General features: G+C 42.2%; 2 protein-coding genes across 35 annotated transcripts in view; one reads left to right on the top strand and one right to left on the bottom strand.

Annotated features, from left to right (window-relative positions):
* The window catches only part of LOC118416743 (REST corepressor 3-like), a 25,396-nt gene extending 18,834 nt beyond the window's left edge, over positions 1 to 6,562 (top strand). For 4 of the 11 annotated variants that reach the window (XM_035822037.1, XM_035822045.1, XM_035821975.1 and 1 more), the window contains exons 9-16: positions 193 to 323; positions 1,003 to 1,038; positions 1,303 to 1,510; positions 2,129 to 2,212; positions 2,738 to 2,795; positions 3,142 to 3,257; positions 4,398 to 4,535; positions 4,644 to 6,562. In XM_035822037.1, coding sequence (XP_035677930.1) covers positions 193 to 323; positions 1,003 to 1,038; positions 1,303 to 1,510; positions 2,129 to 2,212; positions 2,738 to 2,795; positions 3,142 to 3,257; positions 4,398 to 4,535; positions 4,644 to 4,967 — 1,095 coding nt within the window. In that variant the 3' untranslated portion in view covers positions 4,968 to 6,562. The remainder of the gene's footprint in view (positions 1 to 192; positions 324 to 1,002; positions 1,039 to 1,302; positions 1,511 to 2,128; positions 2,213 to 2,737; positions 2,796 to 3,141; positions 3,258 to 4,397; positions 4,536 to 4,643) is intronic. The other 7 variants (XM_035822052.1, XM_035821996.1, XM_035822014.1 and 4 more) reach the window with 3 other exon arrangements.
* Positions 6,563 to 6,652: 90 nt separating this feature from the next.
* The window catches only part of LOC118416618 (spectrin beta chain, non-erythrocytic 1-like), a 73,191-nt gene continuing 52,089 nt past the window's right edge, over positions 6,653 to 27,754 (bottom strand). For 6 of the 24 annotated variants that reach the window (XM_035821800.1, XM_035821860.1, XM_035821809.1 and 3 more), the window contains 35 exons: positions 26,209 to 26,373; positions 25,836 to 26,038; positions 25,433 to 25,529; positions 25,162 to 25,290; positions 24,110 to 24,157; positions 23,759 to 23,809; positions 23,130 to 23,195; positions 22,740 to 22,819; positions 21,906 to 22,056; positions 21,379 to 21,591; positions 20,818 to 20,838; positions 20,370 to 20,542; positions 19,825 to 19,915; positions 19,326 to 19,472; positions 18,525 to 18,788; positions 18,050 to 18,177; positions 17,232 to 17,270; positions 16,693 to 16,789; positions 16,205 to 16,294; positions 15,520 to 15,720; positions 15,334 to 15,411; positions 15,088 to 15,218; positions 14,496 to 14,700; positions 14,122 to 14,385; positions 13,651 to 14,006; positions 13,299 to 13,522; positions 12,715 to 12,806; positions 12,146 to 12,250; positions 11,929 to 12,026; positions 10,538 to 10,801; positions 9,419 to 9,485; positions 9,047 to 9,210; positions 8,492 to 8,665; positions 8,300 to 8,342; positions 6,653 to 7,783 (listed from right to left, as the gene is read on the bottom strand). In XM_035821800.1, the coding sequence (XP_035677693.1) occupies positions 7,613 to 7,783; positions 8,300 to 8,342; positions 8,492 to 8,665; positions 9,047 to 9,210; positions 9,419 to 9,485; positions 10,538 to 10,801; positions 11,929 to 12,026; positions 12,146 to 12,250; positions 12,715 to 12,806; positions 13,299 to 13,522; positions 13,651 to 14,006; positions 14,122 to 14,385; positions 14,496 to 14,700; positions 15,088 to 15,218; positions 15,334 to 15,411; positions 15,520 to 15,720; positions 16,205 to 16,294; positions 16,693 to 16,789; positions 17,232 to 17,270; positions 18,050 to 18,177; positions 18,525 to 18,788; positions 19,326 to 19,472; positions 19,825 to 19,915; positions 20,370 to 20,542; positions 20,818 to 20,838; positions 21,379 to 21,591; positions 21,906 to 22,056; positions 22,740 to 22,819; positions 23,130 to 23,195; positions 23,759 to 23,809; positions 24,110 to 24,157; positions 25,162 to 25,290; positions 25,433 to 25,529; positions 25,836 to 26,038; positions 26,209 to 26,373 (4,890 nt within the window). In that variant the 3' untranslated portion in view covers positions 6,653 to 7,612. Of the gene's footprint in view, positions 7,784 to 8,299; positions 8,343 to 8,491; positions 8,666 to 9,046; positions 9,211 to 9,418; positions 9,486 to 10,537; positions 10,802 to 11,928; positions 12,027 to 12,145; positions 12,251 to 12,714; positions 12,807 to 12,886; positions 12,979 to 13,298; positions 13,523 to 13,650; positions 14,007 to 14,121; positions 14,386 to 14,495; positions 14,701 to 15,087; positions 15,219 to 15,333; positions 15,412 to 15,519; positions 15,721 to 16,204; positions 16,295 to 16,692; positions 16,790 to 17,231; positions 17,271 to 17,401; positions 17,423 to 18,049; positions 18,178 to 18,524; positions 18,789 to 19,325; positions 19,473 to 19,824; positions 19,916 to 20,369; positions 20,543 to 20,817; positions 20,839 to 21,378; positions 21,592 to 21,905; positions 22,057 to 22,739; positions 22,820 to 23,129; positions 23,196 to 23,758; positions 23,810 to 24,109; positions 24,158 to 25,161; positions 25,291 to 25,432; positions 25,530 to 25,835; positions 26,039 to 26,208; positions 26,374 to 27,754 lie in introns of all 24 variants that reach the window. The other 18 variants (XM_035821961.1, XM_035821878.1, XM_035821903.1 and 15 more) reach the window with 12 other exon arrangements.

The following is a 27,754-nucleotide window of genomic DNA, read 5'->3' as shown; positions in this document are numbered from 1 at the left end:
AAGAACTAGGTCACTCCGTGAGCAAGATGGACTGGATAGCCATCGAAAATTTGGAGGTACGTTTGCTTACCTTTAATAACAGTCACTGATTGATGAAAAACTGTATTAACTGTAAACATACTTGACTAATGAATCTCTTCAAGGGCATGACATACTGTTCTGAGTACAAGCAGGCATTGTTTTCCTCCACAGAACAATGGGAAGGAGAGTGGTGCATGTGCCAACTGCCAGACCACCAGCTCCCACCTCCACTCCACCCCTAAAGGCTCTGTCTGTAACTCGTGTTACCAGTACTGGAGGTATGGAGGCTTTCTTCCATCCAGGTGAAAATCACTCGGCAGCCTGCAACAGCCCCAGTTCCTACATACGACATGATAAGGCAACGCCTCCACCCTGAGGTGTCAAGAAAGACATATCAAGTATTGATAAAGTGGTTTTACACCCGACCTTTGCGACACATAAACTGAAACTGAAAGAATTGCTTGTTCGGCTGTGTCTTCTTCTTTTGAAAACCCTTCTATTAGTCTTGAGTTGGAACTTGAGTTGCTGAAATTGCAGGCTGCCAATATTCGTTACTTAGTGTTAGAAACAAGTATAGCATTGTAATCAATGTCTGTGTTTGTGTTTTTATGTATACTAACATATAGGTATATGTGTAATTCCTACACTGACATTGTCGCAATGTACAGCAGTTCTGTACATGTTTTGACGATCTACATTTGAACTGTATCACCTGGCTGCAACGTGTAATCACCTTGAGCTTCATTGCTTGTGCCGTGATCAGATCAGGTTGGATCAAATCGGATTACATTGCTTTAGATTAGTATCCATCTGAATATGTACTTCTTCATGTCTAACCAAACTCTATACAGTAATGTTGTCAAGTCGACGACATGACACCCAAGGCTGGAAATATAAACATGGCGTCTCACACCTTTGAGATGCACTATGAATTTGACTTGACCTTGCACTTGCATTCTGTACTTTGTACATCTGTATTAGAACTCAAGTGGTTCAGAGAACACCCAATTACGGAATGTAAGTGGAATTCTTATCATTGGTAAATGTAGTATACGCAAAAACACTGCACAGGGGTATGTTCCCTCACCATTGGAAGATGCAGACAGGGTGCATTTGATTTCACGTGTACACATTTTTTTTGTATCTCGTATTGATAGCGTTTAAAGCTACCTTTCTTTTTGTTAGACTAAAGTAGCATTTCGGCAACACAATAGGGGCAGAACTGTCTTCAATAGAGCGAAGCTGGTGGTAATGTAGTGCTCCGTTCTCTTGCTTCTCTAGGAGAACAGGAGTGATGCGTGCAGGAGGGCCGATGAAGAGCGAGATGTCCATGAAGACGAGTCGCCACATGCCCCTGCGTGGGCGCAGGAAGGCCCCGCGGGGTATGTACATGAACCAGGAGGACCTTCTGGCCATCTCAGCCTCGCCCACGGCCGCAGAGGCACTTCTCAGACAGCTGGACACTGAACTGGTCTCCTCCAAGAGACAGGTAAGAATGGGAAGGAGCAAGTGAATGAGAGAACGGAGGAATGAATGAGGGAATGGTAAAACTACCAGAGAAAGACTATGTGGGTTACTGTGATATTTTGTCAGAACGTGTTAGTTGAAAAATGAAACCTGTAACTAGGACAGCGTACCTCAACGTACCAGTCCCAGTACATGGGTTTACCTGTATTGTACCCGAAATAACAAAACTCCCCACCTGAAATATTTATTGTGTAGAAGTTTTGCTATTCCCAGGTGTCACTTTGGTCATGTTTGAATTTAGGAGATGAAAACTGAAGTATTTTGATTTCAAAGGTGTCTCTGATTTCAAGTCTAAATTTCCAGTGCTAGATTTTGGCTTTCTGCATCATTAGTCTCAAAATAAGCATATACCTGGTGTAAATTTATATCAGTATATACATTATGTCATAATCTGGTATTTTGGACCTGTGTCAAATCAATTTTCACATTACCAGTTCCCAGTATGCAGATCAGTAGGCAAATCCAACTTGCCAATACCATTTGTGCAAAAGGATATGATATATAAGATCCTGAGTTTTGAAGAAAGACTGATGAGGCCTGAAACAAATGTTACAAGTTGTCTTGATGTTTGTGATTCTAGGTCCAACAGAATAAACAACAGCTCAGCATGTCCAGCCAGCTGAAATTTACAACAGGTAGCATCGATGAGTTCCGCCCACCAGAGGTTAGTACACAGCCTTCCAAATAAATCATGATAATTTTGTATCTCTGTCTCAAAAACTTTTGGAAGCTTATTTCTTTGCATTCATGGAGAATATTCTTTGTTGCACTTTAATTTTGCAATGTGGATAATGGGTTTCAGTCATAGTATGAGCAGTTAAGGATAGCAAATTAAGGGCATTCTTAAAGCAGTCATGTAATCACTATGTGTTTTGCAAAATTTAGTCGCCTTGAGATGAAAAAGTTTGCTGTGGATCCTTGTCAATGGTTGGTTCTCATAGCCGCGCAGAAAATTCTGGACAAGAATCAAGGATGAACATGATTGGAAATAACATAAATGTGACTCCGACATTATTGCCCAAAAGCCAAGATTGTATCTGCTTTTCTAACCTTCTCCTTACTGCCAGCCCTTGTATCACTACTGTTTGTACAGCCTTTGTGTCAAAATGATTTACCATTATGGAGAATGTTAAATCGTATTGAATTGTAGGTTTGTATTCTTATCTTTTTTCCTTTACTTTGTTCCCAGAGCAATCAACGAATCAAGGCTCAGTGGACAAACCAGGAGCTATTACTAGCTGTTCAAGGTACATAATACTAGACAAATTATTAATAAATAAAAATTCATCATGTTCAGCATTTTCCCCAACACCTGACACTATGTCATCTGATGGAATCTTGTTGGTTATGATGGATAAAAATATCATGAATATATTCTATCTTGACAGACAAAACTGGTATGTCTAATAGGAAATTATTAAAGTTAAGTCAAATGCTTGAGCACAACTTGCTGTGATGATGGCAAAAAATTAGGACAAATGTGTACTGTAGTAAATTTGCACCATATTACCCAACTGACATAATTGAGAGTGAATACAACTTGCTCTTGTCCACCTGTCTCCAAGCTAAAGTTATCTTTTTTTGTGAACCAAGGAGTGCGGAAGTACGGGAAGGACTTCCAGGCCATTGCAGAGGTCGTGGGCAATAAGACTGTCAGCCAGTGCAAGAACTTCTTTGTGAACTATCGGAGACGTTTCAACCTGCAGCAGGTTTGTGATATCCACTGTACAGAACGCACGTTCCAGCTGTTGGACTGAAGGTCTTTCCCAAGTTCAACAAAAATTTTCCTAACAAAGAGTGAAATGTTCTTGTGCAAAAAGTGCTATTTGTGAGATGGGTAGATTATCAAAGAAAAGAAACATACATGTGTATCAGTGAATGGCATCTGTGAAAAACATGGAAGTAAATACTGTGTATCTTCTAACCTTCAACATGGTCAATGTAGCTAACAAGGATTGAATCCACATATACATCATGCGGTAAGGCCACAGGAAATAAATTCTATGAATAACATGAGCGCACAGAAGTATAAATCTTGTTTTTTAGATTGCTTCCATTCAAAGGTTTAGGACACTAAATTTGAAATTGTAGTACAGAAAATTTAGGTAAAGGTCCGGTTCAGGTCCAGATTGTAAATGGGTATGTTAAAATAAATAGTCCATTTCACTACTAATGAATCAGTTTGGTGGAGTATCTGACTACCACTGATGTTTTAAAATCCTATCTTCATGTAAACGATGCTAAGTTTGACTGTAGAAACTTGGCAAAAAATGGCTATAAACTCTACCCTACTTTGGACCGGCAAGCCCCAAACTGTTTGAATGCCTGACTGTAGAAATCCTACTTCACTCATTATTCTCTTGGACCAGCAAGCCCCTAACCATTTCAACGCCTGCCCATATAATGTGTTCATTTTCTAATTGGTGCAAGATTTGGTCCACTGATTTTTTCAGGTCCAGTGCCAAAAAAAAAGGGTTGTATTGGTACCCACCCCAATTAGGTACAGTGTTGGCAAAAAGCCAACCTTGTGTCTTTTTTCATGCACTCACATCTGAGGATGTCATCCATAAAATTATATGCTATAGCCTAAGGTGCATACAAACACCTGTAATCCTACAAGGTGATGTGATTTGCATCCTCTGTTAAATGTATGAAGAGTAGACCTAACATTATGTTTTGGGGCTGTGTTGGGTGTATGAGTTGAAGGTTGAATTAAGTGTATGACGAGTAATTTTTAGAACTAAAAAGCAATGTTAGACAAGGCTTCATGGAGTGAAATATGTACCTGCCTGGTCCCTATAATGTATGTGTGACAAGTAGGCCTAACACTAAGATTGTGGTCCTGATAGGTGTATGACGAGTGGGAGGCTGAGCAGGGTGAGGATGTGGTGAGGAGACAGAATCGGGACAACTCCAGATCTTCCTCTCCTGCCAGCAGGGACAGCAAGGATAGCAGCAAGGAGGACGAGGATAGCAGAGATGACGACGTAAGGAAACTCAGTGCGTTGTCTCAGATTTCGTCAAATTTTCCTCTCTGCACGTATTTGTCCGGTTAGTGGGCATGTTTTGTAAACCTTTCTGGTGTTGCTGGACAGGTCCAGATCACAGCTGTGTCCAGCCCCAGTGTAGCACCCACCATCCAGGCGGCATCTGCTGCTGCGGCCGCACCCAACGTGGCCAGCGTTCCCCCGCCTCTCATGAGGCCGCGACAGCCCACCCCCACGGCTGCACCTGTGCACAGACCGCCGCCCCCGCTCCAACAGCAGGCCAGGTTTGTACCCAGCGGGGCACGCCCCATCCTCCAGCAGCCGCCACCTCTCATCCGCCCGTCACAGCCCGCCGCCATGGCGCGGAGCCGGCCTCCTGTGGTGACGGCCCCACCACAGCTGGTAGGGGGGCAGCCGCATTCAACCCAGTAACATCCACCTCCACATATGTACAAGTAGTCATGCTTCTTTCAGGTATTTACTGCATGAAACCACTGCCTATATCAGAGCATGTAAAAGTCTGGTCCTTGAATGTTGTAAGATCAATAGACCCCTTTGAACCACACGAACTGCCTTCGTCATAGGGGGATTTTACTCATCACGCTCATCCGTAAATAAAGAACACGTTCGAAAAACCGAACGCAGAAGACAATGATACTTTAAGCTTTTGTGGACACCCACCAAAATGGACCTGGCATATTGCAAGTATACACTTCTGCTGGCCAGCCTGGTGCCTGCACACATGCAGTCAAACTTCGCCATATAGTGTATGTGGCTATTCCCCTTCCCTACTTGGCCTTTATTGTACTGTGTAAATGTCATATAGGTTTAAATTTGTGAGTAAAATTTCCCCGTGATGAAAGCAGTCCTTGTGGTTCAAGGGGTCTATTTATCATGCTAGCCTGGTCACTGTCAATGATAGCATTGAAATCTGTATGGAAGGCTGTCTTTGGGCATGGTGGACTTGCTAGGGTTATTTATCAGGTTCCTTTAGTGTGTGATGGCAATTTTAACATGTAAGCCATTCCATCACCAAAGGCTTTATTTATTTACCTATGATTATGAATATGATGTAAGACATTTAACTAAGACTACTCTGTGTGTGTACATTTGTACAACCAACATAAGGTGTGAAAATATGTTATCAAAAGTAAACTTTGGTAGAGATTATCTATTGTCATTGAAGTTAAAAAAATGGAATCTCAACTTTATGTTCTAGTGGATTTAGTTTGTTGTCCATATTGTTACCAGCAGAGAGGAAACTGTGGTATGTCTTGTTCATGTCATTTCTACATTACATCGTATTACAGCATTTCGAGACTGGTTAAAGGTAACCACATGCTTGGGAGAATTGGATTTGCGCTTGTGGTAGCAAATTTGAATGTACAGTTCAGATCAAACTTATGTAATGATTAGAGCTTGGTCTTTGCTCCTTTTTTTGTGAACACTACAAATTTTTAAAACAATAGTACATGTACATTTTTGTATGTGTAGGATCTTCAACATGTAAAAGCACTGGTCAACATCTAACATTGCTGTTGTATTGTATTGTACAGTTATGTGGACAATTTGGTTGACATGTTATCTGTTTTAGGTTGTATTATTGCAAATGAATATTATGTACCCAATGTGTTGTGTTTGTTCCTTTGAGTTAGCTTTGGTGATAGGTTTGTATTCCAGTAGAGATGAAAGAATAAACCCTTAGTGCAGAATTGTTTTCCATTGAGGCTAGGCAATACTTGTGATGTAAAATCCCCTTTAACGGCCATTCAGAATAGATCAAGTTTTTAGTATGCAACCATAGAAAAATTTCAATTGATTTTCCTTGAAGTATAACAGCTGAACAGTTGAATAGGCTAGCCATTATGTCTATCCATGTAAACTGTTCATATTCACTATATCTGTGATAAATGCTGTTTTCTGTGCTGTTACCTCCTACATTGTAGGTTTTATGTTTTGTACATTTTGATTCGAATGGACAATGTTGAATATTTCCTGCCATTTCAATTAAAGTTACACAATCATTATCCTGTTTATCTTGTGCTCACAAAGCCTACCTAGCCTACTCAACATTCCTTGAATATTGAATAACCACACAAAAGAACAAACCACCAATATTTCTAATTTGTAGATTTATTTTCTTCTGGAAAGCAAGCACAGGTTATCTGAACACTTATTGTCTTTTGCCCCAAGTGGTTATGCAACACTTATGCGTGAGCTTGAAAGTTGCAAGAGTACAATCTCTTGTTCTTGACCAACCAACAAAAGACAAGCAAACTTGGCAGCTGAGAATGCACAGTAAAAAAAATTCTATTTTTGATTATAGAATTACATGAAGTGGGTACGAGGCCTTCTATGTCTAACAAAAATACATGTACAAACAGAAAAAAAACCTGGACAGTGGTTGACGGAAGCGAGAGTCTTGCCTCAACATTTCCGTTGCTACATCACATAGAAAAGTCAGATTGTGACAAACCAGTCTCCTCTGCCAATGCATGGTGTGTATCAAACATCCAAATAAACAAAGCATTGCAATTGCTTCAACACCTACCAGAGGGCATGCTCTAACTTGAAAACATGAAGATTTGCTGCCCAATAGTGGAGTCCTTACTTTCCTCTAAATGATTGACTGTCAGACAGCACGTTCATACACAGGTACATCCCTAATGCTACAAGGGTATTGCATATGCAAGGGAAACAACACTGTAGAAGCGGCAGACATTACCTTATATTACCATGTTCTCTTAGTCTTACAGCACCTTTTTTATTTGGATCCATAAGTTCTCTTAACCAGTACTATGAATAATGAAGAAATTGCTATGTAGTTCTCGAAAATCACAGCAGGATTCTGTTCACATCTCGTAAAGCATCCAGTAATAGCAGTAATAGCCACAAAATGGTTCCAGAATTATCTGAAGACAGGATTGACACTGAGTACAGTTTACACTATGACTTGTAACAGTAAACTCCTCATTCGCTACATACCAGTTAAAATTTGAGACATTACATTTTAACATTATATAGAGATTCTTAGTACACGATACATGCAACTTAGTGGTTAAAAGCACTAGCACTTTTTATTTCTTCTTAAGAGTAAAGAACCCTCTCTTCTTCCTCTCGGGTGCCTGGGGAGAGGAGTCCCCTGCCTCCCCACGTGTAGGTGGATATGTGGCTGCACGTGCCGGCTCCTTGGACTCTCCTACATCTGCTATGCTTGATATCTTGTGAATCCAGAAGTTCATTTCATCCTGCAGGCAAGAAAAGGTTTGGAAGAGTTCAATGATGTCTCCTTGTCTAAACATAAACCTTGCTTTACAAACCTGTGATGATTGAAGCCTCTCTGGACATGTTGGTGTGACTGGAATAAAACTAATTCAATGTGTAAAACTGTATCATGCTTTGAAATATATTGATATAACTCAAAATCTCTTCATCAAGGGTTTTGACACTTCAAGGGTGGGTGGGGTGTTAAGTTGGACAGCACTGAACACTAGCACCAAAGTGACAACAGGAGAGCATGTGGCTTGCAACATCCTATTCTTATTGCAAAGCCCCCACAGGATGAGCAACACTTACTCCACTGAAGTAAGCAAAATTTACAACACAAAAAAAGCATACTCTTACAATCTGCCAGAGCCCCCACAATGTTAACTACAAACTTTAAGAAGGCAAGAGGTCACTACAATCAGCTATGCTTGATAAATTTACAAAATAAAATAAATAGCGTTTGTGTGCATGACAAAAATGCAAGGTTTTCTTTTTACCTCATCCTTAGCCTGGAATAGGTATTCTCCACCATTGGCCAACCTGAAAGAAACAAATGACACATGATCAGACCACCACCAGCTATAGACTACCTTAACCCAGCAAATTTGCAAAGCTACAAGGAGAAATGCAAAAAATAAACAGGAGAAACAAATGCTAGTGTTCAGATGTGGTCTTCAAGGGCCACTCACTTAAGCCTGAAGACATTCTTTTTCTTGGTGTAATTGGTAGCTGCCTCACAGGTGCCCCCCACCACTGTGACGGGTTCCTCCCCATGGAAGGTGACATTGGAGGAAAAGGCCTTCTGGTCCTTGTGGAAACTGAGCATGCCTTCACGTAGGACAGTGTAAACTGTGCTCCAGGACCTGGGAAGGGGAGGGTGGTTAATATATGCACATCTCAATGAGCTGGTGTATAATCAATCAGGCATTTTCAGACCACCCTTTCTGTATCGTGAATAGTATCATCAATCATGTATCATGCGGTAGGTCATTGGATAGGGTTAATAAGGTTCTTACAACAAGCTTCAAGACTTTCTCCTGGCAAAAACTTCAGCAACATATTCAGTCAGATGCTTTCATCATTGTGTAATAAACTCTGCCACATGGATGGCCAGGTTGACTTCTTCAGGTTGCCTTATTTTCCTTTTTTTTTTATCCTCAGGTAATGAAATTGTGATTATCTGCCAATGTGTGGAGTAGACCAGACTATAGAACTAGATTTGCACGAGTACTATGACCGTGTACCTGTTGGAGGCCTTCTTGGCATGAGCCTCCCACTCATGTTTCCTGTGCAGCATGCCCTCCATGGTAGGTTCTGCCTGGGCTGGCTCTCCGCTGTCGTTCACTACAGCGGGTTCAGCCGGTGCCACTTCCTGTGCTGCCTCATGTTCGCCATTCACTACGGGCTGCTGCAACATACACAAACAACTGTTTTAAAACGGCAGGAGAAATCCAAGGCTACTGACACCTTTGGTCCTACATTTTACTGTGAGGTTACAGATGAATGCACATACCGGATAGATACAGTGCCCCTAAGGCCTCAAGAAGTTATCAACTCGCATGAAGTGCCACAATGTCCTTTTCTGTCTTAAGAGCACATTTAAAAAAGGAACATACCTGTCGGTCTGGGGAAGGTTTAGCAGGCTCAGCCACTTCGCCATCCACAATGGCCTGGGCTTCCTCCCTGTTGAAAAATAGCACCAGACAATCAGATAGGTAACATGCAACTGAGCACTGCTCAAACAGACAAATCAGTCTGTAGAGACTTTGACTTTTCTTCTGAGGAACCCACAGTAGCTTCAATTGGCATGAGATGCATATCGGTTACTAAAAAATCATACAAACAATTCACTGTACTTTCAATATCATATCAATGTACAATAGGATTACAACTAGACGACTAGTGCATTACTAGATGTCATCCAAGCATAGAGCAGTGTTACCTAACCCTAATTACAAGCAGACAGACATAACAAGCTGAAAGAGATCTTCACAAACTACAGATTATTGGCCAAACTAAAGAGTAATTCTCTAAAAGCTTGTACATATTTCAGAATCTATATTTTATGAAAATTAGAGACTTTCTTCAGTAATAAGAAACTGATATGATTTATATTCTTAAGGACAGCAGAATTTATATTAGGTTCATAATTATTTCCAACGATCTAATGCTACTGTTTAAATAATCAGGATAGAACAGGGCTGCTAGATAGGTTGGTTTGCGTAACATATAGTCCGTAGGATTTCCCACTACCATGTTCGTGATTGTCTCTTGTATTATCTGGATGAATATGTTAAGTACTGAATAGATGGAAAACGCAGGACAGGGTACATATGTTGTGTGTTATGATGATGATGATTGACAGCAGCATGCATATACAGTAGTTATTATGATTGTGAGGGCAGTTTGCTTCTTCAGGCCTGAATTAATTTATTGGCATGCTTGGTGATGAAGGTGTTTCTGTCATGCATGATCTTCAGGCTGTTATTCATTTGCCTTGTTATTGGACAGGTTAAATGAGAAGTTAGCGACTTGAATGATGCAGTCCATTCCTTAGCATGGTCAAATATGGTGGCACTGGCAGCACCAATAAAAAATAAGAGGAAAACAAAGCATTTGCATTATAGGGGAATGATTTCTGCACGTATCCAAAAGTATTGTATTGATGCTGCCTGGCCAAGCCCTGCTAAGGACTGGTCTCCATGTGACGGTTGTTGAAATCATGGGAAGTATACCTGGCACCAATGTCAACATTAGTCTCAGGGTCAGTATCAATGTCAGTGGAAACATCCAGGTGTGAGGAGGGGTCATGCTCGTCATCCACGGGGGTGTCGTGCACCTCAACCCACATCGGGGACCCGGGCTCCGCAAACGACACGTGGTGCTGCGCGACCTCGGCAGAGTCAAGGTCAGTTTCCAGCGCATGCTGCTGGAAGGAGGCTTGGACAACCTGCGGTTCGGGCGAAGCCTGCCAGGTGGCCTCGTCGTCCGAGTCATGGCTAGTATGTATGGTATATTGAGGTAGGTTTATGTTGACCTGGGCTTTTTGGGGGGATTGTTAGATGGAGAACCAGCAGCTTGCAAAACCTCCAACCAACTGAAGGAGGCTCCTGATTTGCAGGCTGCTGATCTATGTTAAGCTCTGTAAAGCCATCACAATTTACCTGGGGGAGGGGGGGGGGGTACTTTAGACTAGAATTTTTAATTTGGTTCCAGTAATTGGAATCTTTCCATTGTCTCCAATGGCTGATCTCAATAAGGCACAAGTTTTAAGGATATCTTGAGGACAGAGAAATAAAACACAGAGATAACAACATAATAATACAACACAAAAACGTAAAACAAAACAAAAAAGTAATATCATAAAACAAAAACATAAAAAAAACATAACAATTACAATACTGAAATGTGAATAATAAATCATAAATAAATGGATGGTTGATGGATGTTACATTTTATAACCAGCAACTGTTACAGGGTTGGACAAGATTCCATAAAATAAATCCCCTAGCACTAGAGGACAAGTATGTAAAAAATCTACCCAAACCAGTAAGAAAGAATCTGGAGCTTTAAGATGCTTGCTATGTTAAATTTCTGAGTTTGTTTATCCTCTGAAATGTCATTTCTTGCATGTTGTTAAATCCATTTTGAAAAGACCATACTTTTGATGGACATCAATATGATATTCTTATGGGGAAACGATCTGTAGATTTCCCCAAACATTTCTACATCAAATGTCTCATTCCTTATTTGTTTTAATGTAGGGCATCCAAGAAAATTGCACTAGCCTGTTTGGGCAAGAGTATCCACTTGCTGAATCAATGGTTTTACTTACCCATGGCAATCGGGCAAATGACTTGTCCAACCCTGTGTAAGTTACATGTTCCTTCTTCTGTTGACAAATACCTCACTTTATTGATTTCGTTTCTTTTGACTGAAAATCCAATTGTACATGTGGAGAAAAGACTATGTATTGTGTTGTTTATTGCAAAACCTAGCTAGGAAATCTCTCATCCTTCCTACAAGACACTGTTTATGTTTGGGAAATGTGTGGTGGGGTTGGGGTTGGGGTTGGATAGTGCTCCAGTTTTGTACATGGTCTGCATATGGTAATGCGGTTTGTTACCTTTCTGGAGACTTTGGTGGTGACACAGCTTTGGGGCTCTCTGGATGTGTGCGGCGGAAATCCTCTTCCTCTGACTTCTTCTTTTCCCGTAGCTCAAGCTGGTAAGAGGAAGGGAAAACATTCAATATTTTCCTATTCCAAAAACAAATGTAAACTACAATGCATAACCCAAACTGCATCGAAATGGACATTCAGAAAAGGCTGAAGGTTCACGTACGGTGGTAAGTCTCTCCAGGGCTGTGAAGCGCTCCACCTGTGTGCCCGTGGATTTCTCGAATGCCTCGTGTTTCTTGATCAATTTCTCCACCTCAGCCACGGAATCCTGATGGGGACAAACGAACAGTGTTTAGTAAGAGAACGTGTTAACAAGACCACATCTTTGTGGCTGTTTCTATTGCTGTTAGAACACTTGCAATAGAACACATGAAAGTAATACTTTCAAAAGAACATTTGAAGGACAAAACACAACTTCAGGATGTTCGTCTAAAGAGCATAATGTTTGTTGTCAAAGCCGTTGTATTGATTCATAAACATCAATTCAACTTTATAAAACACAGCACAATGTCTTACTTAAAGACACATGGTCTGCCATCATTTTCTAACCTTCAGCAAACCGACATACATATTACACCCTTCATGGGGACAACTTAAGGATACTGCTTTTGAGGAATTTCAGGGTATCAATGGTAATAAGCATTGCTGTAGATTGTTACACAGTTAACTATGTGGAAGGCACTTTGGGTCTACAAACACCATACCCAACATCTAAGACAGGTTCATACGTACTCCAAGGTAGTCCTTCCCGAGGTAAGCATCCTGACCACTTAGCCACGACTCTGCTTGCGTGGCATCTCTAGCAAACTGGTATACCTCAAGCACTGATTGAGAAAGTATAGCGTTACACAACATACAGCGACATACATGTATCTACAGACATCAATGAGCATGAAGTACATACTCCCAGATTCTCTTTGTTTAGGTATCCGTGGACGGACATAAGCCACGCCTCGGCCTGTGACGCATCCCGTGCAAACTGGTACACTTCCAGCACTAAAAATGGAAGAGGAATAGTAAAGTAACACCAGTCTCTTAAACTTGCACAACTAATTTGATTTAAGTCTTATCATGATTTCTTCCTCACTATCTTAACCTTTTGACAATTTGACTTATGGATTAAACAAAAGATTTCTAAAATTCATATTCAAAGTGACCTGTGCCTTGTATCAAAATCCACCACTTCAGAAGTCCTACTACCAAAGCTTACATGACTTTTTTGGTTTTATAATTACAACACGTGAAATAAACTTATATATGCTGGTGGTTAGACAGGATGGATTTAGCATAACTTAAGGGAACAGGGAGGGACTCACTGATCTGCAAGAAGTCCCATCTTCTCTCCCAGGCATCCACCATAGTCTTCCGCTCCTCCTTCAGCTGCACCAGTTTCTCCTCCACATCCTTGGAGGCATAATGTTGCCTCTCAATCAGACTGTTGCCCAACTGGATGCACTCGGCAAAGCTCTCGTCACGAGCATTGATCTCCGCTTCCACACTGCGATGGTTGTCCATCAGTAGTTCCACGCCTGACACATCTCTGTTGGAAACAACACAAACTACTACTTCAACTCAAGAGAGCTTATGATATAACACACTAACATGCAGAATTATGTAAAAAGACAACGAAAATAGACAAAAGAAGTGTTTTCTGTCAGACAAGCCCACCTAGGTCTCTCATCTGTGTTGATCTGCCTGATGATCCCCTCCATCCAGAGCATGAGGTCCCGCTGCATGTTGAAGAAGCGATGAAGATCCAGGGTGTCGCCCAACTTGACCTTGCGGCCCTCCACACCCATGTTCAGGTTGTTCCATGCCTCCAGCACCTCCGCCTCGCGCTGTTCGATCTGCTTGGCCTTGTCGCCGGCGTACGCACACTTCAGTCGGTTGGCATCCTCCTGGACTGCGACGACCTGCGATCCAATGGCCTGAATGTCGGCTTCAAACGTTGTGTGCTTCCTCTGTAGGTCTGTAACGCTGGCAGCGTCACGGCCAAGTTCTTCAGACATGGACTGCTGCTTCTCCTGTAGAACAAGTGTTAATTCAGCCGTAAGAAATTTGCTTTACAATAGAGGGAAAAGCTATGTGTCATTTATGTTACCACCATGGTAATCATATGCACAACAAGGCTCAGATTACCTGTATTCTGCCGAGGACTTCCTTGCAGTCATAGTAGAATTTGTGGAGCTCGTAAGATGCTGCCAACATCTGCGTTCTTGTGTCAATGAGCTCCAGGAGATCCGCCCAGGCCTCGTTCAGACCGTCTTTCCATTCTGCGATGGTCGCCGCATCAGAGTGGCCCTGGTCAATCAACTTGTCGCATATCTCGTTTGCCGCTGCCACGCGCTCGGACCCGATGTTCCCCGTGTCCCTCGCAAACTCTCGGAAGCGATCCTGTAACATCTGATGGAATAAAGCAGTAGTTCAGAGTGTGGTTTCCCATAAACTTCAAATATTTGCATGTTTTAATTCAGTCTGGCAATAAAAATTGTAGGTATAAAAACTGTGCTTACTGTAACATGCTCATAGTCCTGTCCCAGCTCATGTGATCCTGCCACCACTTCTCTCTCTGCAATCCACTGTTCCAAGTCGTCCACTTCACGGTTCAGTAGGAAGAGCTGCAGCGTCTCGTCCAGCTTGCCCCGTCTCTCCTCCGCCAGGTGTTTCAGGCCCGCGTACAGCTTGTCAATCTGTGCCTGTCGTGTCGCTATTCGGTCACTGTGACAACAGACGTGTGTGTCAAGCTTTTAGTTTTGTCGTGTCAGTGTAACAAGTAGGGCATTAGGCCAACAGCCCAAAGGTTCTGGGTTCAAAATTTGACATGCTACCGATATTGTACCCTTGGGAAAGGCACTTTACATGACTTTCCTAACTTTACAGAGGTGTAAAAACAAGTAACTGACAAGGCGGTGGAAGGAGAGGGCTGGACTCCACCCTCCAATGCCGTGCCCTAGATACAGCACATAACAACCCACTGCCCCTACATCCTTTTCAGTTTCTGGGCAAAATGTGGAAACAATTGTATAAGAGGTATCCTTACTGTAAGGATCAAACAGTATTTGATCACAAGTAGTGACACATAATGACACAAGTGACAATCTATACCTTTCAGGATGGTTTTCTGCAATAAGGTTGCGACTGGTTTCAGACAGCTCATGGACTGTCTGCGCATAGTCCTCGATGGTGTTCTCAATGCCCTCGTGTTTCTTCAACATGGCGTTTGCACTTGGTTCATCCTGGAAAAAGTTAAAGCTTGTTACGGAACAGGCCTACAGAAGAAAACTGCAAGACATGCTGGTCGTGTAAAGCAAGCATGGAAAACAAGGAGAGGATAATGGGACAGTTCCCCACCTTTGCTCTGTCTTCTGCCATCATGTACAGCTCCTGCTCACTCATCCATGCCTCTGCCTCAGCCACATCAGTGTAATACTGTTGGAGAAACACAAAACTGTTGCAATGTTGTCTCACTGGGACATTTTCTGGAAGCTTCACATCTCACAATACAGGAATAAACCTGTTCCTTGCTTTCAGCCTCACCTGTTGTGCCTTCTCCGAATCCTCTAAGCGCAGCTTGCGAGCGTCCACCTCGTCGATGAGGACCGCCCACTGGTTCTGCATGTCCTCTATCTGGTGCTCGATGGCGTCCGAGCTGGGGTGGCTCCTGCTCACCATGGCCTGTCCGCGCTCACAAATCTCGTCGATCCTCGGCTGGTGTCCGTCAATCTCCGCTCTCAGGGACTGAGACGGCACAAAAATTGACTTGTGTGGTCTACAAAACTCAATGAAAGAGTCCTCCAAAAGGCAAATGAATATTGACATCAGGGTTGTAGCCAGCTTGAAATCATTTTCCGTCCCCTCCATTTTGAATCCTATCGAGTACCAAATGTACGACGTTCCTAGCTAGTGGGGTCTGGGAACATGCTCCCCAGGAAAATTTTGAAACCTATAGCTAGACCCAGTCTGAAATGCTAATTCCTGCATTTTGAGGTGTAAATTTTGCTGGTAGACTAATCTATTAATTGGCATCTGTTTTGGTGGAAAATTACACAAGGGAGACAGTTTTATTTCATCTTTACATATCGATTTTTGTCTATCACAGAAGACGGATTGGGCAACATTTTTTTCCGTCCCCAGCGTCACAATACCATCAAAGGACGGGTGCTGGCTACAACCCTGATTGACATACTCGGGATTCGGTTCCATTGATTTCCAATGTACTAACCTGGTTCTTCTTCATCAGTGTCTGCACATTAAGGAGACTGTTGCCATGGTCCCGGGAGGTGGCCTGGGGCATCTTTTCTGCTACCCACAGCTGTGGACAGACAAGAACAAAACTCCACAAATCAACCAAACTACAAAAAATACACGTTTCCCCCACTGTACAAGTACAAAGAAGCACACACTACAGAAATGGATGCATCAAGAAAATCTAACTACTTAGAAATGCTGAGATACAGCGTTGCTTCTTAGTAAAGTTTCCATGCTTGTCAGCTATGATATCCTTACACAAATGTGAGTAAAAAAAAAGCACAATTAGGAAAATTGTCTCAAGAGTTTAATATACTACATTTGTTACACTTATGGCATATGTGCAGTACATATTACTAAGGTAGGTTTCTGCAGAATTCAGGATTAGATTTCTACACTTTTAAATTTATGTGCTATCAGTTAGAAATGACTTTTCTGAAAGTTTTCCGTGCAATGTTGTACCTTTTCATCCTCCACATCCCTGTGAAACTGGTGGAGTTCCTTGGAAGCCTCCAACATTTTCCGTCTCTCGGACAGTGGTCCCTCCAGCTGAGAAAACCTGGTGGCCACAAGAACACTCCATCACCAACTAAGGCACCATTCTTCATTTTTAAATCAACAAATCCACCAAATCAAACAACTTTTAACATGACGGAATATTGTTTCCTGTAATTGGAACAGAAAAAGATCTTCAATCATGAAGTTTTAAAAATCATTGTGACGGATTTTGGCCTGCAGTGAAAATTTCAAGGTATGAGCAACGTAGGAAGTGGTGAAATCATTTGATGGGCCCATAACGGATACCTGTCGTTTTCACCTTAAGTCATCAGTAAGACCAGATCAGACAGATACTATTGTGTAAAGGTAAGTTAGGGTTGTTGTAGCTTACGCTACACAATAGTGAGTATAGCCCATAAGTTACCACCAAAGCAGAAGTCATCTAGTAGACATTAATGTCAGCATTTGATGTTGGCATGACTTCCCTCTAGCTACCCACATACCGTTCCTTCACCGACTCAGAGGTAGCCAAGCTGGCCAGACTGTACGAATGAATGGGAAATGAGGGAGGGAGGTGAGAGTCAAAGCCAGGCTGAGTGTCAGAATAAATCACAAGGTAAAGAATGCTCATCAGGAACAGAGAGAACGTATTGTTGAGATGCCATGAATATACCTGGCTTCAACTGGTGAGCAGCTTCAAAAGGAAAATAAAAAACAAAACAAGGCATGCAAGTAAGTCAGCAAAACTTAGTTGTCAAAGAAGCTGTCCTTAACTGTATACAGTATTGTTTCTGGCAATGCTATCAAGTTATTTTGCTGATCATTTCATGCCTTTCAGTTCTGGCCATGCTGTATTAATAAACAGATATGCCATCAATTAACACAATGTTAGCTCTAGATAACATTTTTTGTAGCCAAACATACATATATAGTTGCATTTCATATGTAGTTAGTAGTTACCATTTGTGTACAATTTTAATGAAACCACGAATGGGTAATTTTAAAAAGATTGGAGTTTCTTGATCATTGGACTGAAAATGATTGGACCTGATAGGACCCATTGCATATTTTTGGAAATTTAGTGGTTTTTGTTCCCAATTGAAAAAAAAAAGAAATTGTAAAAAATTGTAGAACAATTAAAAACTATGACTTGAGTTGTGTTGACAAGATTGATGATTGAAAATGTGACAATGTCGTGATTCAAAATCAAAGAATTTGGGATCTTTTTGTGAGAGGTGAGGAAGACATTTTGAAGTCATCCCCAAAAAGTGCAGAATGAAAGATGCTTGATTGGTGTGGCAATCGCTGCCTTGTGACATACCTCTCCTCCACCTGCACTCTCTTCCCATCAACTTCATCCACGATGCTGCCCTCGTTCCTCAACACCTCTGCTTGGTTCTGGAGCTCCAACATCTGCTGACGCTTGATATCAACATCCTTCTCCAGGAGCTGGGCACAGGAACAAAGGCAATCAGTCAAAACACTCAACGTTTATAACCATTTCAATCTTGGCATGAAAGATAATATCAACCTGGTGTGACACGGTAGTGTCCTCACCATCTTTAGGAATGAACCAATGTTCACATTGCACCAAAAACTGTTCAATGTAACAGGAGGTTTTCAGTTTTCTGGCAATTTAAAAATTTGGCAACCTTCAGGCAATCAGCGAGAGGACGTGGACAGTTTGACACCTACAAGAATTCTTTGCTTTTGTTATTTGGAAAACAAAGACTGTTGAAACAAAAGAGCTGAGAAGGAATCAAATTGATAGTGCAAATTTCAGTTTTATCATGTACCTGTTGTCTCTTTAACAAGATGTTGACACTTGTCAGGTCTTGGCCGTACTCCTCAGACTTGACCTGGGTGTCGATGTCGTTGATCCATGTGTCCACATCGTCGCAGCTCTGTGCAAACAGCTCGGCCTTGTTGGCATCAAACAGCTTCTGTGCCTTGGACTGGGTGGTGTTCTCCAGCTCATCCCACTGCTCCTGCAGCTGCCGCAGACGGTCGTTCACCACGTCCGCCGTCTCCGGTTTCTCGCGAATCAGATCGTCGCCATTCTGAAGCAGACAGTCGTGGAAGATTTCGTATTTATGTCATACCTGTGACGCGAAAACGTTCAATACGGGTGTTCCGGACCGGGCCATATCTTCCGTATCGTACAGGTTCGAAAGGCATATCACACAGGCTTTCTTTGAGTAAATGGAACCATTTCGAACGGGCCGAGTGTGACATGGTTGGCAATTCGAATACCTGATTCGGACATTGGAACATTGCTGTTGCAACACTTTTTGTTTGAGGGCACCAAATTTGTTCAACTTTTGGCACATTTCGCATCAAAACATGGGTTTTTCAGGTGGGTATGACATAAATAAAATACAACACGGTGTATTCCGCATCACCCAGCCCGACCGCGGGTCGGATTGCCCGACGGCCGAAGGTGATACGGAATACACTGTGCTGTATTCTATATGTATTACAGAGCACAAAACAGAATAGACTGGAGCTAAACTGTAGATGTCACTGAAGGCAACAGATAATCTAGAAGCTGCATGTAAATCGTTATCAACAAGAATGGAGTCAGTGTGTGTCGGTACCTGGTGCACCTTGTCCAGTCTGTCCTTGTTGGCAGCCAGCTCCGCCATGAAGGCCTGGTGCTTCTGCCACTTGCTGTGTAGGTTCCGTGTGCCCTCCGGCAGAGCGTCCTGGGCCGTCAGTAACTTCTCATTGATCCAGTAGCCCAACTGGGAGAGAAGTACAAACAGTAAGTCTAAAACAAGTAGAAGACTTTCAGGTTTTGTAGGAAAGGTGCACATCAGACATGTAGCCACTGAAGGCAGGATCAGTTCTTGGATCAATGGGAAAGTCAATCTAAGGCCCCACCAAACAGTTGCCACAATGACCGGGTTGTCTGCATGCAGAGGTAGTCACTAGTACAGGTCTGACTGTATCTTAACTTGTTACTTTCTTCAGATTTATAGAAATTATGCTCAAACTAGTATCTTAAATCATCTCTACAAACAAAGGCAATCTCTGCAAAGAAAACAAATCAATAGCACACTGAGACTTATGTGTTAGAAAACAAGGTGTACTTACTTCATCACACTCTTGTAGGAATTGCTGAAGTTGTAGAGCATCTCGTAGCTTCTCAAGGTTATCGTCTGCTAATTTTCTGTTGCCATCTCGTCTGTTAAATGAAGAAAACTAACTTGTCAGCGATATGGACTATAATAATCAAACATGTAAACACAGCCTTTATTCATTACAAACAAGAAATTGAAGATTTCATACCTCTCTGAAATATTTAAATATTTTATGAATACTTCTTATTCACTAATATTGATGTGAATTTTTCACTGATCCTATCTATTTTTCCACAAGGCTACAAACATGCATATAGCAGGAAATTGGAAATGAGACGACCTTTCAAAACCTTTTCTGGGACCTTTGACCTGAGGCCCTTTCAGTGTCCCCAATGTGCCTAGCAACTCCGCTTCCTGCCACCCAGCGACTTTAAACCAAGTGACTTTAAACCCTGCCAACTTTAGGACTGGTCAGAAATTTGATGACACAACAAGACAAATGAAACAGGAAGCAATAGAATACAAAACAGTCAGGACGATGCCAGTGTATTTGCTGACCTGTCTTGTATAGTATCAGCCTTGCCCTTGATCTTGTCGGCTGCGTAGTGGTTCTCGTCCACCAGCCGGTTGGCGAACTGGCAAACATGGTTGATCTTCTCGTCGTTAGCCTCCATGGTTTGCATGAAGGCCTCCTGTTTCTTCACCGCACTCTCCGCCGCCTCCAGGGAGTTCTAAGAATTTCCACAGAGGAGTAAATCTTCTTGTGAAAAATAAGTGAGTTTTACACAATATGGTGTCATGCTTTTATGTTGTGTTTGGTCATTAGATGCAGAAGCAAGACAGCACAAGCATTAATTAGCAGGCCAAGTTGTCAAGCTTTTCATTAAGCACGATTAGGAAGGACTTACAATTAACGATATATTACATACAACATGGAATCGCAGAAGCAGGCATTAGAGGTGTAATAGTTCATCTTGTTTTTTGTGAAGGAAGCAGGAGCCCATACCTGGTCCATACCCGAGCGTCGCTGTGATGGGGAGGGGGGTAAGGATGGGAATATTGATTAGAAATGGCACCTGGGGAGAGCGGTGGAAGCAGAGATTTGCTGCAAGGATTTGGGATTAATCAAGCAAGTGAAAGTCATTTTCTTGTACTATCTTACACAATTTTGCAGAACTGCTGTTCATTGTTATTCCATGGAACACATACCAACTTTTGATAAAAATTTAGAACAATACAAAAATAAGTAGCACATAAAAGTATAAAATCACCATGCCTATCAGAGACTAAATTTTTGGTAATATCTATGTATTACAGTTTGTTCATAAATTGTTGACTCTTGGAAATCAGCTATTATCATCATTATCAAATTAATATATGCCAGCTGGGCGCCATGTTGGTATGCAAATATGAGTGCATGTTCTAGGCTCTGATTGGTTCACCTCAGATAACCTGTGCTCTGGTAATTTCAAAATACTCCAAACTCATGACTAACTCCACCCATGGTCTGGAGAAGGTCAGGAGGCCATGGTAAGCTATGTGTGACTACAGGTTTGTTTGTACATACGGGGGCGTCCTGCTTGGTTAGGAAGTGTTCCTGGTGGGCCAGCAGCACCTCAGCCTGCTTGGCATCGCGCAGGAAGAGCTGCTCGTTCAGACACTGGGACAGCATCTCCTGTCGGTTGTCCCACATCTTGTGCAGGTCCTCCCAGCCCTCGTCCAGGGCGCCCAGCCGCTGACGCAGGAACATGTACTGGGCATCCGTCTGGCCATTGGTCACCTGCGGTCAAACACATAACAGAACATTTACCAGAGGAAAGTAGGATTTCATGGTGTATTACGTTTACAGTCAAATCAAAATGATACTAATGCAATGGAAAGGCATAGTCGTGGTGTTATAATTTCTTTTTATGAAGAGGTCACCAGAAAAAAAAACAGCACTGAGATCATTTCAAGATTTACAGTTCTCAAGTGCCTTTAACTTTTTCAGCTAAGCTTCAGGAACACCACCTTTTCAACTATATCACCATGAATTGATATGGCTACGATATTTTATATTCTTTGGTGGCTACATGAGTTTTTTTTATATCTCACCTTTTCTCCCATCTCCTTCATCTTGGCGTAGTCCTCCTCGTACCCGTCAATTTCTTCCTTGATGGCAGCATGCTGTGTCATCAGTTTCTCTGCTTCTGCTAGGTTGTTGGGGATGTCTTCTGAGGCGATGGCTGTCTGTGTCTGTGTCAGCCTGTTGGGTCGTGAGGGTGAGGGATGTAAGTCATTTCATCACAACACTCGGCACCGACTTTCCCTTACATTTCATGTAAGGTCATAACAGGGCACTGCAGATGCATTTCACCCCGTGACTAATTTCATCAGGTCACTGTGTAACAACTTAAGGATTTTTATTCACAAACAAGACATACAATCATAGCTGACATTTCCGTGACCGTCTATCACTTTCCTCAGGGCAATACCAACTGGTACTATTCCACACTGCAGTTAGGTGTTGCAGCTACATGTAATACTGTGGCTACAAATTTTCTATAGCTTATGGGGTTCAGCCAATGGCTATGGCCGTGGTGCGTTGATACACCCTATGCATTGATCTTGGAAGTTAAGCATCGTGCGGTACTTGGATGGGAGACCACCAAGGAACACTTGGATGCTGTAGCCGGGTCATGCCAAAGACTCTTAAAAATGGTACATACTTCTTTCTCCGCTAAGAAAGTATGGAGTATGGAAGCTAAACACACTATTAGTGGACTAACCCCTGTTGTAGTGCTTGCCCAGGGCTTAGAAGTGGAGATGGGCGCCGGGTCTGATGCATGATTCTGATCAAGGAGGTTAACCCCCTTGTTCTGATATATTTTTGCTTTAGCTATGGGGTTCAGCAGTAGTGAGAAGGTTACATGTTGGACATGTACTCACCAAGCCTGGAAGTTGTCTAAATCTTGCAGGAATCTCTGCAGGTTGCCAGACTCTCCTAGGGCCTCATCTCGCTTTTTCAGCTTAACAAAAACAAACAAACAAGAAAACAGTTTGGTACTGCAAGAACCTAATTGTGACATTTCAAAATATTAAAGGACATAATTTCTTTCACAGCAGTACACCTTTTTAAAGAAACAAGGTTTACATTTCAAGTAAACAAATGACACCACCTTGGACAAATATCTTTAACAGAGAGCCAAAAGTTACTTGCAACAAAGAAGATTACTTGCAAAACCAAAAGTAGTGGACTATTAACCCTATATCTACTCTTCTGAATGTTTACAATGGTTGATTCAAAATTTGTTATTGACTGTGAATGGTAATACTTACAATGACCCTGAGTTCTTGCCACACGTCTTGGATCTGGGCGATCTTCTGACGGATAGCATCAGCCTCCTGCAGTCAAGATAAAGAAAACAAATCTCTTACAACAGTTCCTCAGATAGGAAACAGTGAGAACAGCAGGGAATTTTTCATTCATTTATTTTATCTTAAGATGGGTGGGTGACCCCTCCAGCTTTAGATTATCCCACCATTAGATTATCATGGAGTTTGCAACAACGGATGTCAGTGAAAATACACAATTCTTATTATCAATAAATACATTCTGAAACTCGTTCAAAACTGCTACTAAATTTGGAGATTGCTCAGCTTTTGTAGTACTTTCATTTTACTCTATATAAAGATCGTTTGTTCCAACAGATTAACAATGGTAAGCAGTTTTAATAAGTCTTCTCCTTTTGGGACTAGAGGGGCATTTTAGCGCTTTCTCACAAGGGAGATTTCTAAAATCCTATTTCCTGGTAACTACAAAATGTTTGACATTCGCTGGTTCCTTTATCCCTATCTACCTACATGCATGGGTCAGTCAGTCAGTCGAGGACAACATCAGAAGCCCGCTTGTGTAGCCTGCTGCATTGATTCTAAACCTTAATCCTTATCAAGTAGAGATGTCTTACCTCGGGATGTTCCTCAGCCAGCTTGTCTGCTTCTTTCTGCAGAGCATCAAGCTAGTAGGAAGGAGAAAACATGACCATCAGACTGTGTCAGGCATAAATATTCAATCTGCTTTAGTAACAGCTCACATCACGTCACACAATACATGCAGCAAACACTTCAAAAGCAAGCTGACTCAGTAAGGACAGTACATGATGGTAAAATAAAAGTTTAACTTTAAATAAAAGGGAATCAAGTAGGCATGCATACAAGAAGACAGTAGTATAGGAAAGCAAAACTAAATACACGAGGCAGGCATAGGAAAGCAGCACACAGGTCACACAAACTTGCATGCAGACATTCCAAACTTGTACCTTCTCTTCAATCAATGGCAGTTCTTTTTTCACCATCTCTACCACTCGCTGTTCACAGATAGGTATACCCATTGGTGAGGGGGGGGGGGAGGGATTTTGTACTACAGAGAAGCTGTTTAATTGCACACCCAATTTGCCAGTGTATTTCGTGCAAGAAAACTGACACCCATAATGTACATTCATAAATGTTGAAAGAAACTTGATGTGTTTTTTTGCAGACTCGAAGAACGATATGGATTGAGGTTGTTAACTGCTAGCGTAACAGACTAACATGAGTATGTCACAGGTTGTATGCCAAATGGTAACGTTGGCTTTGACAGCCTTTTGCGGGCGGGCAGGTGGTCATCTTTTTATGGTGCAGACACGCCCACATCCTCCTGAATTCAACAACATCGCTTTCTTTTGCCCAAAATAATTTTATACAGGTTTTCTGCGCCTTTGCACAGACAGCTTTCGGCTTATTTGTATCGCATATGCCAATTTCTAACACGCATTTTCAGTCAATTTGTCTACCATGTTTGACAAAATTTTAGTGCAATTATCCGCCATTGGTAACTTTTCCTCGTACAGATAAGCGAAGTCACTAACAATGGGGTGAATGGGAGCTGGTTTGGGATTTGGGCATTCTATGCAATTGACTGAAATGTGCGGTTATCCAATTAATTGAAGTGTGCAATTAACTGGCTTCTACTGTATAACTGTTACACTTCAAGGCTCTAGCCATAAAGAGCTTCCCCTCTCACCAATGGGTGACAAAAACAGACAGATCTAGCAATAAGTCTGTGTTGCTGAAGGCAACAAAGCAGAGGCACAAAGACCACACAAACAAAACAACATAACAACAGAAGGCAACATCAAGCCAAGGCAAGCCAGGCAAGCACATTGCAGCCTGTAGCAGAAACATGTATCTATTGCATTTCAAATTCCTTCTCTTACATAAATCATTCAAATCAAGACGTTGTCTTCATAAAAATGCTATTAGAAGCCTACAGATCCTGTTTTACATGTTTTCTGTACTACCATTGTAAAGATTGAGTGCAGCTTCTCCATACCTTAGCCTGGATGGCTGCAAGGTCCCGCTCCATGCCTGTCAGACGACGCTGCAGCGCCATCACACCTGCCAGGTCGTTACCCAGATCTTCTGTGGACGAGATCAGTTTGGCCTTGTCGCGGATCCAGGACTACAGGAAGAAACGACACATTTTCAGATCACGTCACGTCTACTGAAGAATCGGGCAGTACAAATCATATATCTTTTTTCTGAATGAAACTCTAAAATGTCTTATTCTGTCCACAAATGATACACAAAACTTGTCCACTTACAATGGTCTCGTTACACTCAATGTGGAAGTTCTGGATACCCATGGCTGAGTTCAGGTCCTCCTTCTTCGCATCAACCAGCTCTCGGAGTGCTGCCCATCTGTCGGAACAAATCAATCATTTGTCATCTAGAACCTCAAGATGATATTATTTATTAAGTAAAAACTAGCTTCTTAATCAATCACTCACAAATACATTTGTCCAAAAGCGCGAATACTTTACATTAAAATCCTTCAGCAAAGTGAAACATGTGCCAACAACCTTGACTCCTGTACAAAATCAAAGGAACCCATATATACAATGAAGGTAAAAAAATATACAACTCAGTTTGAACAAAAGCTCAATAATACACACAAAAGAACAAACTACAGATTTGTGCAGAATAGTGTATTACAAACTACATTACCTTGAGTTGAGCTGGTTCTGGCGAGCCATGATTTCGTTGGAGTTGGGATGTTGGTTCTGCAGTAGCTGCCGGCCCAGCTGATTCACCACGGCCACGCGGGAAGCCTGCGCATTCATCTCCTGCTCCAGACCCTCAAACCTGTGGCGTACCACCTCCAGCTCCTCTATGTCATTACCAAACTCCATGGTGTTCAGCATCTGTTCCTGTGGAAGGAATGGAAAATAAAATAAAGGAATGTAATGTTAATCATTCAGTCCTGTACCACCTGAACTGTAAACCAACATAATTTATTCATGGCACTAAAAATGAAATACAAAAAAACAGCTATTAAACTGCTATTAAGTCCTAAATGAGCAGGGAAGATTTTTCAAACCTTTTCGTCAATCCAAGCTTCCACTCCGTCTGCCTCTGTGAAGAGTTTGTGCAGTGCCAGTGCGTCCTCCAGGCGGAGCTTGCGCAGTTTGGCCATCTCCAGCAGGTCCTTGTACCGCTGATCCACCGTCGCCAGGCGGTTCTCAACGTCAGGAGACTCCCGCTCCTGTTACAACATCAGGAAATCCATTCAAAATTCACACAAAAATAGGATGGGTACAATTGGATCCACCACTGTGTTGCAAAAAATACTAATCACCTCTCTAGCTTCTCACCATGTTTCAACAAACACCCCTGTGCTATGAACACCTTTCTTCACTATTGTTTCTTATCACACCAGTCACCAGAGCTTTGAATGTGTAGCACCAACTCTTCCACCCTCCCCTCAGCTTACCCACCTACGAGCTATGTAAGCGTGCCACACAGCACGTTTCGACGGCGTCAAAAGTGCACAGGAAACACGCAATGACGGCAGTCCCAAGGTGCCATATTGGGTACCCACAACGGCTGTTTCTTACGGTCTCAACATTGACAAAGGGCACAAACAGTGGACTATACTCGGTCACAAAATAGATTAACAATCATACTTTACGATCTTTTGGTTTCTATGAACGACAGATCTTACGAAAATACCGAAGTTGCCAAGTTCGTACGGAGCGCCTGTCAGAACTTGCGAGCGCGGATCTTGAAGATCGTTCAACTATCCCGTCCTGAAAATAAATAAAAACAGCACCAAAACTATAAACTTTTCCACTTCTTATAATCTTCAGATGTCATAGTTATGATTTGCTTCGCAGAATCTGCCAGTAAACCTGCGAAAAACCTGCAGGTACCGCCGATCTCGGCTCGGTGCTCGGCACGGAAAAATCCGCCGCCATGATGGATTTGTGGGACAGAAGCTAGCCTCTTATTGCGACACAAACGATACGGCGACACGCGCGAGTTGTCTGCATACGCCGAACTCAGGGTCTTTTTTTTGTTTTTGTGAGTCCGTCACCACGGAGATTTTCGGACTAAAAGCTTATTTATACGTAGTAGTAGTATGTTTATGAATTATGTGTTTTAATTTCGCACAATAAAATATCAAAAGGCATTTTAAAAGGAACTTTCCTCATGCCGTCGCTACGTGTCCCTCAGCACGTCAAGACGTGTTGAGCTGCACGCTGTGACGTTGAAGTTTCGTGGACTGATGGTGAACTGGTTAAGGTGTAGCATATTTCTGTTATAATTCTAAGATTTAGATAAGGGTATTTTACGTATACAAGACTTTGCTAAAAGTGCCAGGTTTCTGCAAGAATGTCGTTTAGAATCCCCAACGGTCATTATCGGCGCTGCGTTATAGTGTGCCCCCCACGCACACTTCGACGGTGCGGTGGGAAGAAGGAATGGGTGGGTTGAATGGGTGGGTTACTGCTTGTCTTTCAGTTACATGACGATGAGAAATTTTTCAACAGCTGACTTTTGCCGGTACAACCCCAGCATCTGAATTAACTTCCAAAAATTCCGATGCTACATGCTAAGCAGCCTACACACTACTACGGCCAGAC

Source organism: Branchiostoma floridae, chromosome 1 (assembly GCF_000003815.2).
Source record: "Branchiostoma floridae strain S238N-H82 chromosome 1, Bfl_VNyyK, whole genome shotgun sequence".
Taxonomy (NCBI): Eukaryota; Metazoa; Chordata; class Leptocardii; order Amphioxiformes; family Branchiostomatidae; genus Branchiostoma; species Branchiostoma floridae.
The sequence above is the reverse complement of the archived record's forward strand: the minus strand, read 5'-3'. Positions and strand labels throughout refer to the sequence as shown.